Source organism: Euwallacea similis, chromosome 10 (genome assembly GCF_039881205.1).
Source record: "Euwallacea similis isolate ESF13 chromosome 10, ESF131.1, whole genome shotgun sequence".
Taxonomy (NCBI): domain Eukaryota; kingdom Metazoa; phylum Arthropoda; class Insecta; order Coleoptera; family Curculionidae; genus Euwallacea; species Euwallacea similis.
The window spans coordinates 4,123,014-4,138,650 of NC_089618.1; the positions used below are offsets into that span (position 1 = coordinate 4,123,014).

At 41.6% G+C, this 15,637-nt stretch overlaps 2 protein-coding genes across 2 annotated transcripts in view; both read left to right on the forward strand.

The window, feature by feature from the left end:
• HDAC1 (histone deacetylase 1) overlaps nt 1-15,637 on the forward strand; it is a 114,231-nt gene that overhangs the window by 39,665 nt on the left and 58,929 nt on the right. The window lies entirely within an intron of this gene.
• The window catches only part of LOC136411573 (discoidin domain-containing receptor 2-like), a 36,794-nt gene that overhangs the window by 19,189 nt on the left and 1,968 nt on the right, over nt 1-15,637 (forward strand). Inside the window, exons 2-8 of the mRNA XM_066394199.1 lie at nt 5,649-5,778; nt 6,151-6,256; nt 8,671-8,902; nt 12,594-12,811; nt 13,876-14,514; nt 14,570-15,092; nt 15,364-15,590. Coding sequence (XP_066250296.1) covers nt 5,703-5,778; nt 6,151-6,256; nt 8,671-8,902; nt 12,594-12,811; nt 13,876-14,514; nt 14,570-15,092; nt 15,364-15,590 — 2,021 coding nt within the window. The 5' untranslated portion in view covers nt 5,649-5,702. The remainder of the gene's footprint in view (nt 1-5,648; nt 5,779-6,150; nt 6,257-8,670; nt 8,903-12,593; nt 12,812-13,875; nt 14,515-14,569; nt 15,093-15,363; nt 15,591-15,637) is intronic.

Sequence of the window (15,637 nt, forward strand, 5' to 3'; positions counted from 1 at the left end):
GGCTTGTCGATCTCCATTTTTTTTTTTATGGCAGATAATACACTAATTTTGTAATTAGTCGTATAATTGCGAACAAAAGCTCAAACCGACACTTCTCACTACAACACTCGCGACTTACTCTCACTCGCACACTGGGCCCATAACCTGTTGAGGGTTACTTCAGTGGGTGAGAAAAAGAAAAAAGGGAGCACCTGATTACAACACGATATATTACAGACTAACTGTTTAAAAAGAACACACATCCAAAGGAACACTAAAAACGCTGACCTCGCATATACGTTTGGCGGGCCGCCTTATCAATATTATTGCTTTTAGGCAAATTAAGGTTTTCTTTCTTCAATATTTTAAGGTAAAGAGTGCATGTTAGCATGGGTCTAAAACGGCTTATAGCGGTGTATGCGAAAAATAACGCGCCGCAAAAAATAATCTGAAGGATTCATATCGGGTGATCTGGGAGGTTAAGCTTCCCTGCTCGTTTCCTGTTCTTCCCTCCCACGGTTGAAGTCGTTTAATCAATTTCTGCTGTAGCAATTTAGGGTCAGCTTGTGTAACTGCAACTGTTAAAACTGTTGCAGATCTTCCTGGGATACGTGTTACTCTCTAGAAACTGCCAGTTTCAAAAAGTCTTGCGGCAATACATATTAATAAAAGTTCGGCGTTTATAGACCCTCCGTGGATAAATTGCGCTTGATACATTCGTCTTACTGCTTGAGCATTACCGTGAGCCGCTCCGTAGGCAAAATGCATGTCTGCAATTTGTTTCTGATGGAACTGAAGGTCCTGAGCCTGAACCACGAGTCTGAAAGTCTAATTTTTTTAACGATTCAGTGATCGTTTCTGGGACAAATTAATGAGCCCGTGGGTGGATTTCTACAAATGTAAATGAATGGTCGTGACCTGTGCCGGTATGATGCTTTTTCCCAGAAGCAAAACTTCAATAAAACCTAATCTCACGTATCTGATCTTCGTTCCACCGCTCGGCACTAAATAATCGAAATATACTGTTTCAAACAAACTCATCAAAAGCGAAGAAAGAGACAAAGAGGGAAAAATGGCCTTTCGTTTGTTTAATCGTCCGGAAAAGTTGGAATTATATTTCGAGTTCGATTAACAGCGAAAGGATTTAAAGGGAAATTTGAAGCGAATAAAACGAGTCTCGCGCTTAAGATTGAAATTGAAAAATTTTAATTACGTTCGTTCAAACACGGACTACAAAAACCCAACCAACATGCACTACCACCGTCGAAGAATCCCAACAATGCCCAAAGTATAATTACAAAGGCTGCGAGTTATTTCAGCACAAAATTCCTTCCGGGATTGGATAGGGAAACTTGGGGAATGGCGAGTAAAGTAAATCTTTGACTTGGAGGCACGCCACTGTCCCTTCGCAAAATTAGGCCATTATTTGCCACGGCTCTTTACGGTTTTCTGAACAAAGCACTTAAAAAGTGGTCGCAGACACTAATTGCAAAAACGAATCTCAACTGATGTTTGTCGTGATGCGGCTGCGACCAACTTCGTTAAAGGAAATATTGTCACTACATTTTGTGACGTCACTTAACTCTCTAAACTTTGCTCGGGTAATGCTCGAAACTATTTCGTTTCCATTAGGGCGAGACCTTTAACTTATCTGGCTGCTTTGTAGCTCGCAAACTACCCACTGTTAATCGACTGAATCACTATTTTGCCTTATCTTTATGTCTGATGGTCTTGGGCTCCGCTTTATGTTGCTGGAGATTCAAGCCCGAACAAACATTAGAACCACATTACTCGTGCAGAGGAAAGGGATAGTTTTTCTATGTAATTTAACTTCTTGATGATGGTTAATTTCAGATTTTCCCCTACGAAGTAACTTCTTCACCGGCACCGCTTTCGGCGGGACCGCCATGAGTTTTGAAAGGCTCCCCTTTCAATTCTTGTTGAATTTTGTGTCACTGTTGTCCTAATCTGATTTTCAGTGAAATCCCCTTTTAAAACAATGAACACGCGCGTTGGCCAGCACACGCATCAGATTTGTCACCATCAGATTATTTTTTATGGGATATTGCACCTGAACATGTGATACAACTTCGTAATGGGGAAAAAAAGCTGAATTAGAAAATGTGTAAATCCAAGATGGCGCTCATAAAAAAAAAATGAAGTTGATAATATTTGCCGAAAATCGAAACGTAGGGATTCAAATATGGCATCGCCACGCTGTAGAAGTTACTATGATAAAGTGTCAATCGTTTTGAATTTCCTTGCCAAATAAGCTGAAGAGAAAATAAAAACAGTTTTCCAAAATTTCAGGTTTTTTCGAATTCTTCCGAAGGTCATCGGGATTTTTTTAAATTTAAAACGGCAGTCTTAAATTCCAAATTGCGGAACTTTGCCTCAATTTAACCAACCTCATGTCTTTTATGGTTACGAAATCCTCATGGGCGAGCTCTAACATGAGCCAAATTTGCGTTTACAAACGTAAACAAAACGTTAAATCGATAAATATTGAATTGGGCAATTTAAGCTCCTCCACGCTTATGAAGTGTTTCCAATAAGTGCGTAATGGCCGTTTAAAATTCTTCTTGTGTGTGTGTGGAATGTGGGTTTACTGCATCGCTAGATTCTGCACCAGTTCAGTAAACATCTGCCAAAAAGCGAAGTTTCACACGTGCTTTCCTCACTAATCCTAATGCGCATAGATTAACAACCTGCATTTCAAACGACCATAAAAACAGAAATATGTATCTATTGATCATTGTAAAACAGACAAAAACAAACTTTTTTAATTACCTACGAAGTTTATGGTTGTTTTTCATAATAAAAAATCAGAAAATGACCATTAAAAACCAGGCACAAAAATAAAAGTTTTTATGTTGACCGGTGTTATACGTCAATGAATTTCTTCGCAAATGCCCTATAAACTTCAGTTCAGGCTTCAATGCAGCGCATTTATGTAGTCGGTACGACACAGAGACGTATTAGGCACAATTCCGAAAAACCCGCATCAAATTTGTAAAACATTTGTAACATAGGAAAGCATGTGCTCGTATTTCAGTGATTTATTATTATCCGCAATTGTGCGCCAATAAATTTCTGCATAAAGAGCGCCGGCACCAAATTCTAAAACAATTCCTGATACTATGGCGAATTTGAAGTGAGCGATATATTGCCAAATGTGACGCTTTTCATAGGGCTGGCGCCATCTCGTAGCGAATAGCTTGTGTTGAGCTGTTGACGGAAATTTCTCTTGACGTTGTGGTGAACACGCTTTTCGGTTTTAGAAAATGACAAATTTACGCTGAGAAATCCGCTTTCACAAGTGATTAAGCTAAGTTGTAGCTCGTTGCAGCTCACTGCAGAAGTCTCGCGCCCCCAGAAAGAGATTTTACAGTCGCCCTGCCCACAAGCGGGTAAGTTTCTTATTCAGTTGCGCCACATGTGGACCCAAGCATTTCAACCCAAAATCGTAGTTTTCAATGTTTTTATTCCCACTCAATAAGGCAAACTTGTACATCTTGTTAAGACCTCAGCTTTCGTAGAAGAAAAGTTGGCTCTATCTCCGCAACTATCTCCTTTTCGGGTGGCTTATTGGCCTCCCAAATCCTTCGTAATTCTCTTCTTACATGGCCCATTCCAACTAATACACAATCCGAGGCAGTAAGCCTTATCTTTATGTTTATTCCACGTCTTGCAGTCGTCTTCTGGTGCTGGCAGGATTCCGCCGCAGGATACAGGCTAGCTTTATTATTTGTTGATTGCGATGACATCGGGGCGATAAGGCGAGTTTCCAGTGCCTTTACGTAGCAGTTGTAGCCAGATTTCAATTCGGAGCCGCCTCCATTAGAGCGCGAAGACACGTCCAGGATATCGACCAAACAGTGTGTAATGTGGCCCATTTCCACGCCATTATTGGTCGTTTTGTAATGACGTTATCGACCCGGGCGACGAGGACCAAATAAGGCCCCCATTGACGGCAACAAAGGAGCTCTCACTCTGTTTAATAATGGGTTTTGATTAAATAAAAAGTCATTAGAAATTTAGTTTACCAAAATCGGCGATAGTCGATTAATCAAGGCCCGAGCAATGAGCGGCGATTATTATGTTGCGGCCTCAAGTTTCATGGGAACGCGCTTCAAAACGGAGGTCTTGGCACCGCACCACCATAAGACACTAATGGCTAATTCCTCGCATGTGTGTAATTTGTTTATAATTAATAGAGCCGTATAAGGCGGTCTTCAATCGAGATCTGATTGGGCAGAGATTAATTTAGTGCTTTAAAAGGAAATTGATGATCAGAGGAAGAATAGCACTCTGCTGCTTCGCCTCATTAACACCACGAGAAAGGAAAACCCACAGCAGCTACATCTGTTACTTATCGAAGATCTGCAGTCATTTAAATCACTTTGGTCGTCTCCAAATAATTGGTGCCACACGATTCTTTTCTTCACAATGATTTTCTTTTAGTGATAACTTTCCGCTCTGATTGGCTCATTAAAAGGCAATTTCATCGCGACTTTCGTCTATAAGATTATGAAATATGCACGCCAACAGGAGAAATATGAATTCCGTTTCCTTTTTAACGTTGCTATCTGGAATTTAAATTATAAAGTTATCATCCAGAGCCGGGGAGCTGCTTCCTGGAAAATGCCTAGGCAGGAAAGTAATGCTGCATTTACATATTTCAGCAATATCCAATTTCAAGCGCTGTACTTGCCATAATGGTCTAGGCCGGGACACTTATCCGAGGGCTAACCCAAGGTTAAATTAACCGCGACCTAAAAACCGGGGGCGTTACGGAATTGACATAAACCTCGTTACAGTTGCGGTATACGTTTGCGTAATCCCATTCAAAGCGATTGCCGTTCTTATTCGAAACCGCCCTCAGCAGGGAGCAGATTCCCCCCGGTTTTGTTGTCTTGTTAATATTAATGAAAATTCCTTATTCAAACAGCATCGATTTTGTTTCGGGGTTTACGGAAGTTTTTCCCTGTCAAATCAGGTAAATTTCTTTCGTTCTTTAGAAATCGAACACGTCAACTTACACCATGAAGACTGTATTCGATTCCAGCGATATGGCGAATTTTTAACACAGCGCTATGTGTTGACAGAGAATTGAGTCTCGTCACAACGTTCTAACGCCGATAGGATTGATTCCGCGATAAGAGAAAGAATCCAACTTTCACTACAAATGTCAAAAGTCAAAACAACAGTGGCTCCATTTCAAGATGGTGGCAGTCAAATTAGGCAGAAATAAAAAAGTTTCTCGGATGTCAAAAATCAACACGAGAGAAATAGACTCGGCTGTCAAATTAGGGGATTTACATAAGGCTAATCAAAGCAAAAGAGACGGAACTTAAAGGTCTGACCCGCAGATTTCTGATGCGCTTTTAATCATAAAGTTCAAAAATGTTGCCACGTGTAGGGTTTTGACTATTTTAATTTCGAGTTTGACACGTTCAATAAGCTACGTTGCCATTATGTTAAAAACGGTTTATTTATTGTGTTAAAAATCCCAAATTTTTCTTCTTCGAACGCTCGTACTGTCAAAAATGTGAAAAGAACTAACACCCAAAAATACCTAACGCGCCGCCATCTTAAAATTCATTAAGTATTTTCCAAAAATGTCTGCGCAATGAACACTTTGAATAATATTTTTCTTTTTGTTTCAGCGCAATGTCGTGATACTACTGTCCTTTCTCGGTGCGCTCCAAACAAAACGGACTATGCCACCCTGGAGATGGTTAATGGGACTCGTTTTGACGTCTCTGATGGGCGACAAATGCGAAGCTGTGGACCCATGTAAGTCAAAATCCTGCTTTATAAAGAGCTTCCCAATTTAAGCCTTTTCGCGAGCGGATTCCAATATGTATAAATTCACAATCCAAGGTAATCCCGCAGGATTGCGAGATTAATAACCAATTTTAGCAGATTATGACGTCAGGGATGTTGACGGAAAACCCTCGCGTCGATAGGGATGATGCCCGACACATTAAACCTTTGCGGATTATTTATTTTTTCTAAGAAATGGGGAAAAATCCGCAGTAATTGCCGAATGAGGATTGTGGCACAGACGTTGACAAATGACAATTAGACAATGACTTTGACAGTTGACAGGGACACTGCTTTAACTGAGATGGCGTTGCCTTAAATGTTTTCTTTTGTTTTTTTCAGCCCAATGCATAGCTCCGTTGGGGATGGAAAATGGGGCAATCAGAGATAGCGACATCACCGCCTCCTCCTCCTTTGATAGCGGAAATGTAGGCCCTCAGCATGGCAGGTAATTTCTGTTTGAGTATTAATATGTCTTCACTTTAGTCCTCTACCGAAATTGACGATAAATTACGGAAGATGACATAGATATGCGATGAGTGAACATAAAAAATCATAAGTCGGAGTCGTTATTTTTAAGCGGGCCATTAATGTCGTTTAAAAATTGAAAATCTAAACACGAATAACTTTAACGGCCTCGTATTTCTCGGTGACATCCTCCGCAGATGTCGGCGAAATGGTTTCATTTTTATGACTAATTTTAGTATGGAAAATACCGCATAATTTCTTCTAATGAAGAAAACGAGGTTTTATGAAAAACGGTTTTTTTTTTCAAATTTGCTAGTTGACAGCTGAACTGTCAATTGTCTGATTTTACTCTAGAGAGGTGGCCGCAACACGGACTATGAATCAAGCGACATCTTTGACGAATGTCCGAAAGCACCTTCCTCCCCAAATATCGTGTTCGGTCCCCAAATAATTGGCTGGAAAGTTTCTGCCTTGTTTACCTTTCCATCGGCATCGATCAACTCGAGGAAGTTTTTAATTTCATTTTTTCGCCAAACTTTTACGTTCAAACTTTCTAAGTGCCACTGTGTACATATCTAGCGGTATAAGCACAGGTGTTTCTAAATAATGAGATTTACCATTTTTGGCCACAGCTAAGTAGCAAAGCAAATTAAGTTTTAGTGGCCGCGGCCGTAATTATGGTCACCGAGGCCCGTTGATTGATGTTTGCCTAGTCACTCCAGCGGCTTCGAGTCTGGTGAGACCGGAGGCCGCGTTTTTAATAAGCGAACGAATTTGCATTCGATTTAAAGTAAAAACAAAGCTTCACTTTATGAAAACAGGCCCGTAAATTGCCGAACAAACATCGAGCTTAGAGCAAAAACAGGAGGGGTGCGGATAGGCCGAAAATGGGATTGGAAATTCCCCGGAAATCCTTTAAGGTTGTTTTAAATATCTCTCGCCGTGCAATAAATTCCGCATATTATTGAACGATAAATCCTCCCTCCTTGCGCGCTTAAAACGGCTTTACATTTCCATCCCATTTTGAAAAATAGCTCAGTTATTTCCAGAGAAAAGCTCTATGGCACTGTAAACCGAATAAAATTTCTATAAAATCACGAAACGTGCCCCTATCGATCGCGTGGTGAAATAAGGTTCTTAAATCTCTCTCTTGGGCCCGTTACCACCTAAACATTTTTTCTTTCCTGTGCTCCCCCCCCTCAAAAAATCTCCCCCTTCCCCAAATTATGCGCCTCTTAAGATTTCATATTACATCTGTTTGTTGTTTCGGGGGGCGAAGCCGCCCCATCCGTCACTGTCAAACAAGTTGGAAGTTTAAATAGCTCAAGCTCAAGCTTTATTGTTCCAAGTTAAACAGTTTCTAATTAACAAACATTTGATTGCGTGGTGCCGCCTTCTTCATTAAATAGTTTTTGTAATTAAACACTAGCGAGAGTAGTCGTCTTGTATCAAGGATTCTTGGGCCCTTTCCGGCTAATTTGTGTGTCAACTTGCGAACAGAAAACGGTGAATCTAAATGCGTGAGAGAATATATCCGTAAGTCCGTTATTTTAAATTTAGTGAGGTTGCGAATTGCGTAAAAAAGTCGCATGTTTTCTTCGTGAAACAGTCTAAAGTACCGCAACGTACGAAGAAGAATCTTCAAATTTAGTGTAGTTTCACATTTTATCCTTGAGAAATCTCTAAATTTCGATATTTTACGTGATTTTTGGGTACTTTGTGGTATAAACTTTTACCCCTTATATAGAGCGGTCAAGTTCAAGGGGGCTCAGGTCAGGAAATAACCGGGTCTCTTTATGCCCTGGAAAGATGTATATCGTTTGCCCCCTCTCCAGGAAACCCATTTGCACATATCTCAGTGGTTCCAGAGTTGGCGTAAGCCTCGCATAACATTATAACAGTTACGATTGGGATCGGGGCCAAAGTTCGACCTGAAGCAACAAATCTTCGTATCGTATACACGTCCGACTGTTGCCTGCTTCCAATTTCATGGCAGCAGAGCCGAGCAAAATAATTTATTTTCCCATTTTCCATTACTCCCGAATCCAAACAAGCCGAATATTTGCGAACGAGACGGTGTAATTTTTATTTCCATAAATGCGCAAAGCACGTTCGGATTGAATCGTAAATCGGCATAGAAATTATTGATAAATTTCCCTTTTTGGTAGAGTTTTCTGATTAGAGTTGTTGTCAATATTGGACGTAATTAGATGGGTTTAATTAGCCATCAAAAAGCAATAATGTCTAATTAGGAGTAAAACCCCATATCGTACCTGGCTGCCAGGGACAGTCACGAAATTACAATGAGAGTTAATTAATGAAAATCCCAATGCAATTAATGATGTTTTCCGTTTAATTAATTAGTAGTGAATTAATATTATTGTTGAATTGCAGAGTGAGGACGGACAAAAACGGTGGGGCCTGGTGTCCGCTGAAACAGGCCACCACAGAGCCGGAGGAATGGATTCAAATCGACCTGAAGACGGTCCATATGATCACGGCGACCGAAACACAGGGCCGGTTCGGGAATGGGCAGGGAATCGAGTATGTTGAAGCCTATATGATCGAGTACTGGAGACCCAGATTGCAGAAGTGGATTAGATATCATAACGCCAAAGGAGAAGAGGTTTGATTTTTTTTAAATTAGTGTTGAAATAGGGTCCGCCACTGGTTAAATTATGGATATAAATGATGCACATCCCATTCTGCAGAGGGTTCAATTTTGGTCCTTTTTTCGAAGTACAAACTCATTTGCACATCTTCAGCTCCTGGTTCAAAGATGGCGGCACCATGCAGGTGTAAGTTTACCCTTAAATTCCTCTGCGATTACGCTTCACAAATGGAGCCTACGGAGGTGGTGAATTTTCGCCTGGTCAAGGGCTTCTCCTAAATTTCATACAGGGTGTTTCTGAAACTGAAAAAACTTGTTCAGTGCATGACGCACAGGGTGTTCAGGTGCGCGTCCGCCTTGCCCTCGAAACCTAATCCTTTTCGTGCGTAAACAGAAACCGGTTGCGCGGTTCTTCCCCCCATTGAAACCGGCTAAAATGAATAAATTTCCGTGTAATTGAATGTTCAGTTTCGACTGACAACAAAAAATACGTTCTTTGTTTTTGCTAATTATAATAGATGAAGATTGATTCGGCAGCGTTACCCGAGCGCAATCCGCAAGCGAGAGGAAAGAAGAAAATATTGAAAGAAACGTTACTCCAGTCATTACGGACGACGGGCTGAATAAATAATATTTAATTGTCCCGGAGTGAAAAAAACGGTGGCTACATTAAAATCCGACTTCGGCAAAGCAAACAACGGAGTCTTAAATAATTTAACGACCCTAGACTGGGCGTCCTAATGAAGCCCTCTCGCAGCTAAGCGAGACATGGATATAAGACGCTCTTCTGATGTTTACCGTTCGACGATGAAGCTGACGGTGAAAAGCAAGAAAAACCCGCCCAAGATGGGCCTTCAGTAGACTCCCAGGAGCCCCACTCTTTGTCCACACATTAAGTAGATTTCGGCACGTTGCTTCCCGTGTAATTTCAAAGAGACATTAATACTCCTCGTTCAAACAAAAAACTTAAAGAAAAAAAAAAATTGGGGTCAAGTAGTGTAAAATCTGGACTGTTGGTCCGCGCATATGTATTACTTTTTTTTAGGAAATTGTATCTCCTCTCCTAGGAAGCATTATGAAGTTAAAATTTCGCAGTTTTAGTGTCTTTGCTGGTGCCAGTAAATCAATAACATATGAAGTGAAAACACCCAGATTAGGTGTCCCATTAGACCGACTACTAAACACCCTTAACTTCAATCTAATATCGTCTGCACAGTGCGTGCACTTGAATCCCCAAGTTTGCACGTAATGTGTCTTAACCCTTTGGGAGTTACGTGTGTCAGTGGCGTGCCTCTAGTTCCCCAAGTTTTTATTGGAAGCTTTACAGATAAGGAGACAACGCCACTGGGACGTTATTCCAAGGCATGGGGCTGCACTTATCGGCTCCCTATATACGGGGGGGAACAAGGTCCTAATTTCGCGCGGTCACGCAACGCCCTGTCGTCGGCATGGCGCCGTTTTACGTCTTTTTTCGGTCTCTGATGATTATTTATTTATTTTTCGCGTTTGTTGCGAGTACCGATCCCAGGTGCCGCACAGCTGGGGATATTTTTTTCAGCTCGAGTTTCAATTTAGACCGGATTACAATATTATGAAATCGACAAAATAAATAGCTGCAAATCAGCGTTGCGGAAGCCGATGGGGATATTCGCGTACGTTTTCACTGAAATCTAATTTCATTAATATTGAAATTACGCCATTTGTCCCGTTTTTAACGCAATAAAATCTCTGAAAAAGTGCGGCAATAAACTGTGTCCAGGGGCGGCGTGGGAGTGAGGGGGCTGAGGTTAATAACGTCGTTTCCCCCCGAAAATTAATTGGACGAAAATACGTGCCCGAGCTTCTGAACGCCTCACGCAGTCGTAAAAAATAATGATGCGTTTCGTTCTCTATTAGGGCCACCTTCAGTTTTTTCTTTCTGGCTTTTGCGTGCTTACTTAATGACTTCGCCTCAGCAAATTGCATTGGCACACACGATTACCGTTTTCGGATAATTGTTCATTTGGTAAATCGGCACTTTTAAATTTATCCCAGACACCCGGTCTGACATTTCCAGGCCTACAACGCGTTCCAGAAATGCCCCGGAAAATTCAGGGTTCTACTAACCTTTAAGGCCGCACTTCTTCGATAGCGGGAATAACCTTTTTCCCCGGAATGAGACTTAAAAATAACAAATTGCTGGAAAATACGTATGGAGGTGATTTATAGGTCGGTGGGCCCCCCATTTCGTAAGTGAAAAACGCTCACGTGCGGGCGCAATAAATGACAGGAAGCGGCTCTTTACGCATCGGAAACATAAAATTTTGCAAAAAGCCCCGTAATGAAGCCAGAAATTTACATCAAAGGCGAACTGGCTTCAGGTTAAATTAAGCCAATTTTCGTTGTCACTTGGGCCCGCGTTCCAGATTGACGAAACGAATTTATGGATAATAACTCGGACACCTCTCGGCAGTCCCGACGAAAGCGAATTATGCACTTAAGATGACTAATTGAGTGCAGTTTTTTCCTCCTTTTTCGGTAAATTTTAACTCACTTTCCACGGGGTTGCGACGAAGGGGCCATCGATTTTCTGCGCCTAGAGGTTAGCGTGATCGAGGCAATAATGAACGATGGATGGGGAAAAGTTAACCCCCGTGTTCTAGGCCGCCCTTATTTAGGTTTCGCCGAAGAACGCAAGGTGAATCGTGGCGGGAAATTTTATTAGTGTTTCGAATGCAACGAAAAAATACAGAAAATGCGCAAAGAAGGCTTAATTTTTAATTAGCTCCGCGAAGCCAGTCTCCCGGTTCTACCTTGAATTAATTACGTCGATTTTTCGTCATTTCTCCCTCGTCCCACTTGAGGTATCCAGAAGACGGGAGAAAAAATATAAAACAATAACCGGGCTCCGGCCACCGTTTTAAAGCGATTATTTTCCATTACCGGCTCTATTTTCGCCTGTACCTTATTAAACGTATTTTTAAGCGTATAATCTCTTAGTCCACAGGACCGGCTTTAAATGAAAAATTCTTTTTTGCCGCTTATTCTAAGATTGAGAACAAAAGTAAGTTTAGCAACGGTGCAAAATCTTGAGGCATGTAAAATCAAGGGATAAAAGCGAAGCGCAACGTTGTTAAACTTACACGACAAATGGATAAGTTGCAATAACACCACGCCAAATACATACGAATTCGTTTAATCGAAAATTAAAAATTTTATTACAGGCACTCTCATATCTATGTTACACATAACGCCCTGAAACTGGAACGTGCTACCACTCCCTCCAACGTCACATTTTCCCTTGTAATTACACCGTGTCGCAAATCACTTCGATTACAACGAAAGAAATTCACATGTAACGCTAACATATTATACATGTCCGTGATGTCTGAACTGTCAACGACCCTCTGGACTGCAAAACCGCGTCGCGTTTTCATCCACAACTACGTCGCCACGCACATGCCAGAAACCACCTCTTGAGAGGATGAAAAATAATTTAAAAAATAATTACTTTTTAGGAAACTAGCCTGCATGGCAGTTTCTAATAAATGCGCTTCTGCTTGCCAAATAGAGCTTCACGGGCAAAAACGCATGGTAATCACGCTGCTAAATCTGATCTACATTTTTATTCTAAGAACCCTTAATGGCAAAGAAGAAAGTCGGACATTTAGTCGCCCTTTTTGAATAACGGAATTCACCATAAAAATGGGGTTTTCATGACTTTTAGGTGATCGAAGGAAATGTCAACCCTTATCTGGAGAATAAGCGCCAGCTGGATCCACCCCTTTGGGCCAGCAAGATCCGGTTCTATCCGTACAGTTATCACCAAAGGACTGTGTGCATGCGCGTTGAACTGTACGGCTGTAGATGGACCGATGGAATTGTCAGCTATTCCATGCTACAGGGCGACAAGAGAGGCAACAATTGGGAGTTTTTTGATAATGGGTGAGTCATACGTTTTGTTAAAAATTGGTTCGATTTTTGAGGTAATTTGATAATTTTACCAATACACTCCCCATTGAAATCTCGGAAACTATAAGAGATTCCGGGTAAAAATTGCAATTCCTACCATATACGCTAAAACTGCTGCTAAGGTAACGATTCTTTGAATTAGAATACATATCGTCATCTGCCGGCAAAAGCGCTAACTTCGTGTACTATTGTAAAGATCTCTATACAGTAAAAATTGGCTGTTGTATTAATTAGTAGAGTATGGGAACAGATGGCGCTAAGAGCACTATTGATTTAAGAATATGTGTTCAAATTCTAAAACATGTATCACGTCTCTTATCTAAAATTGCGTTGTTTTCCCAATATGTGTCTATTTTATTTTTAAAAATATAGAATTGAAAATAAAAATTGACAGGTCCTAACCGGTCAGGTTAGTGCAAGTTACGATTTTCTATCGAATTAATTTCATACTTTAATTATTTTTTGTATACAAAGTAACCATCAGTTGGCACGCTATGTCTTTTTTCTCTCCTTGTAAAAAAAAATTCAATACATTGAATGTCGCCAGCGAGTACTAACAGTGCGAAAATTCTTCCAAAACTTCCATTGGCACAATGGACCAAAATGATACACAATTATCTCAATGAAATCGATTTAAAAGTCCTTGAAACTGCCTTGCTGTTTATTCGCCCCATTACTCTTCAAACTGAATACAAGGACAACGTTACTACTAAAAACTTTAATAAAAATCGTGAGTCAGTTCAATTTTCTTATGTTTATGTCAATTAGCGCCGCTTGTCTGGTGGTATTGAGATTTCCTCCCACTATGAGACATTAACGTCCCTAACGAAGGTTATAATAGCTTCTGCCTAGATACTACGAGGGGTGTTGAACAATTGTCCTCCTTTGACTTTTCGTTCCTCGGTGTCAAATAGAGTCATACTTCGTGGTCATACCCTAATATCGTGATAACATCGATACACAATCAGGTTTTCGAATACTTTTTTCTTCTGACGTTCGTATGCCCACAAACATCAAAACCTTCTTATTTGTTTCAGTTATGATAGTGTATCGGATGGTTCCGAATTGAAGCACGGTCTCGGCCAGCTGATAGACGGCAAAGTGGGCCATGACGACTTCAAAACCGACATCTACGACGGTCAAACTTGGGTGGGGTGGCGCAATGACAGTCACCACAAACCCATCGAGATCAAATTCGAGTTCGAGAAGGTTCGCGAATTTTCCGCGGTGCACATCTACTGTAACAATCAATTCACCAAAGATGTGCAAGTGTTCTCGATGGCCAAAGTATGGTTCAGCATCGGGGGGAAGCGTTTCAACAGGGGGGAACCTATCAGCTTCGAGTATATCGAGGACAAAATATTCGAGAACGCTCGGAACGTGACTATTAAACTGCACCATCGCGTCGGGAAGTTTGTCAAGATCCAGCTCTATTTCGCCTCAAAGTGGATTTTGATCAGTGAAGTTGCGTTTGAGTCAGTGGTGGCGCATGGGAATTTTTCAGCGGAACCTGAGCCGACCACTACGCCTCATGTGAGGGGAGTTCCGGAACACGAGCACAAAATGGAAATTCCGGTGCCAAATGATGTCAACGAGTCCGTAGTCATTGCGCTGGTTTTAGTAGGAGTTGTCATGATTCTGGTACTCGTGGGGGGAATCGTCGTGCTGATTTACAAGTAAAATTTCTTAACTAATTTCAGGTTTTAACCATAATAATTTACTCAAATTCAGGTTCAAGAACCGCAAGTATTTCAGTAGCCCCAACACCTCAAACTTGGGCTTCCCCAATGGGAGTCTTGCACACACTGTGCAAGGCAACGAGAGCGTCTACAGCGTGCCGGAGAAGGATCATATCGAGGCGTACGGCGTTACCGACATCAACAGCTGCAGTGACGATTATTACCGGAAGAGTCACTCTGTAAAGTCCAGTTTGCGGTCCACATTGCCTCTGCCTCATTCTGAGGAAAACACCTACCAGGAGCCATATCAGGCAATGCGCTTCGCGCCGTATTATAGCTACAGTCCCATCGTAATGGAGATGTCTGACTACAGCGGAAGGGCAAGTCCCAAGAAGTCCTGTGATAACTACGATTACGCGGTACCCGAGGGCAACACGTTGTCACTGGTCGGAGGGTGCGATCAGAGCACGTTGCCTTTGACTCGGACGAGGGTCAATAGTGGATCCGCGAGAAATTGCGGGGGGCAAAGGGTGTCTCTGAGAAGTACGAGGAGTGAGGGGGCCGAGCCGAGAAAGGTAAGTCTCCATCTACAAAATGGCAAGAAACCCATATTAGAGTTTCTTAACATTTGAAGGAACTTGAGCGTCGAGCTCAAATGTCAATAGCGCAACCAGCGTGTCTATACTTGTGTATGTTCGCCATAAGCTGTGTCGACATTTTCATGCGCTAAAATGTCAATGAGTTATTTACACAAGTGTTAACAACACTGTACAAGCATTAAAGCCATAAAATGTAACACCGATTGTATTTCAAGCGTTTTACTATAAAACGGTTTTTTCTCGCCAGTCCCCAACGCAACAGGAGGCTTTAGCAATACTCAAGAAAAGACTGGAGCAGACCACCATGAAAGAGTTCCCCCGCCATCGGCTAAGAATGCTCTCCAAGCTGTCGGAAGGCGCCTTTGGCACCGTTTATATAGCCGAAGCTGATGGAATATCTGACTATTCCTCACCTTTGGACACGCGACTGGTGGCTATCAAATTTCTGAGCGATGGCGCCTCGGATAAAGAAAAGTGAGTTAATCAGAAATCTCATACCTTTTTAGTACTATCTCTTGTGA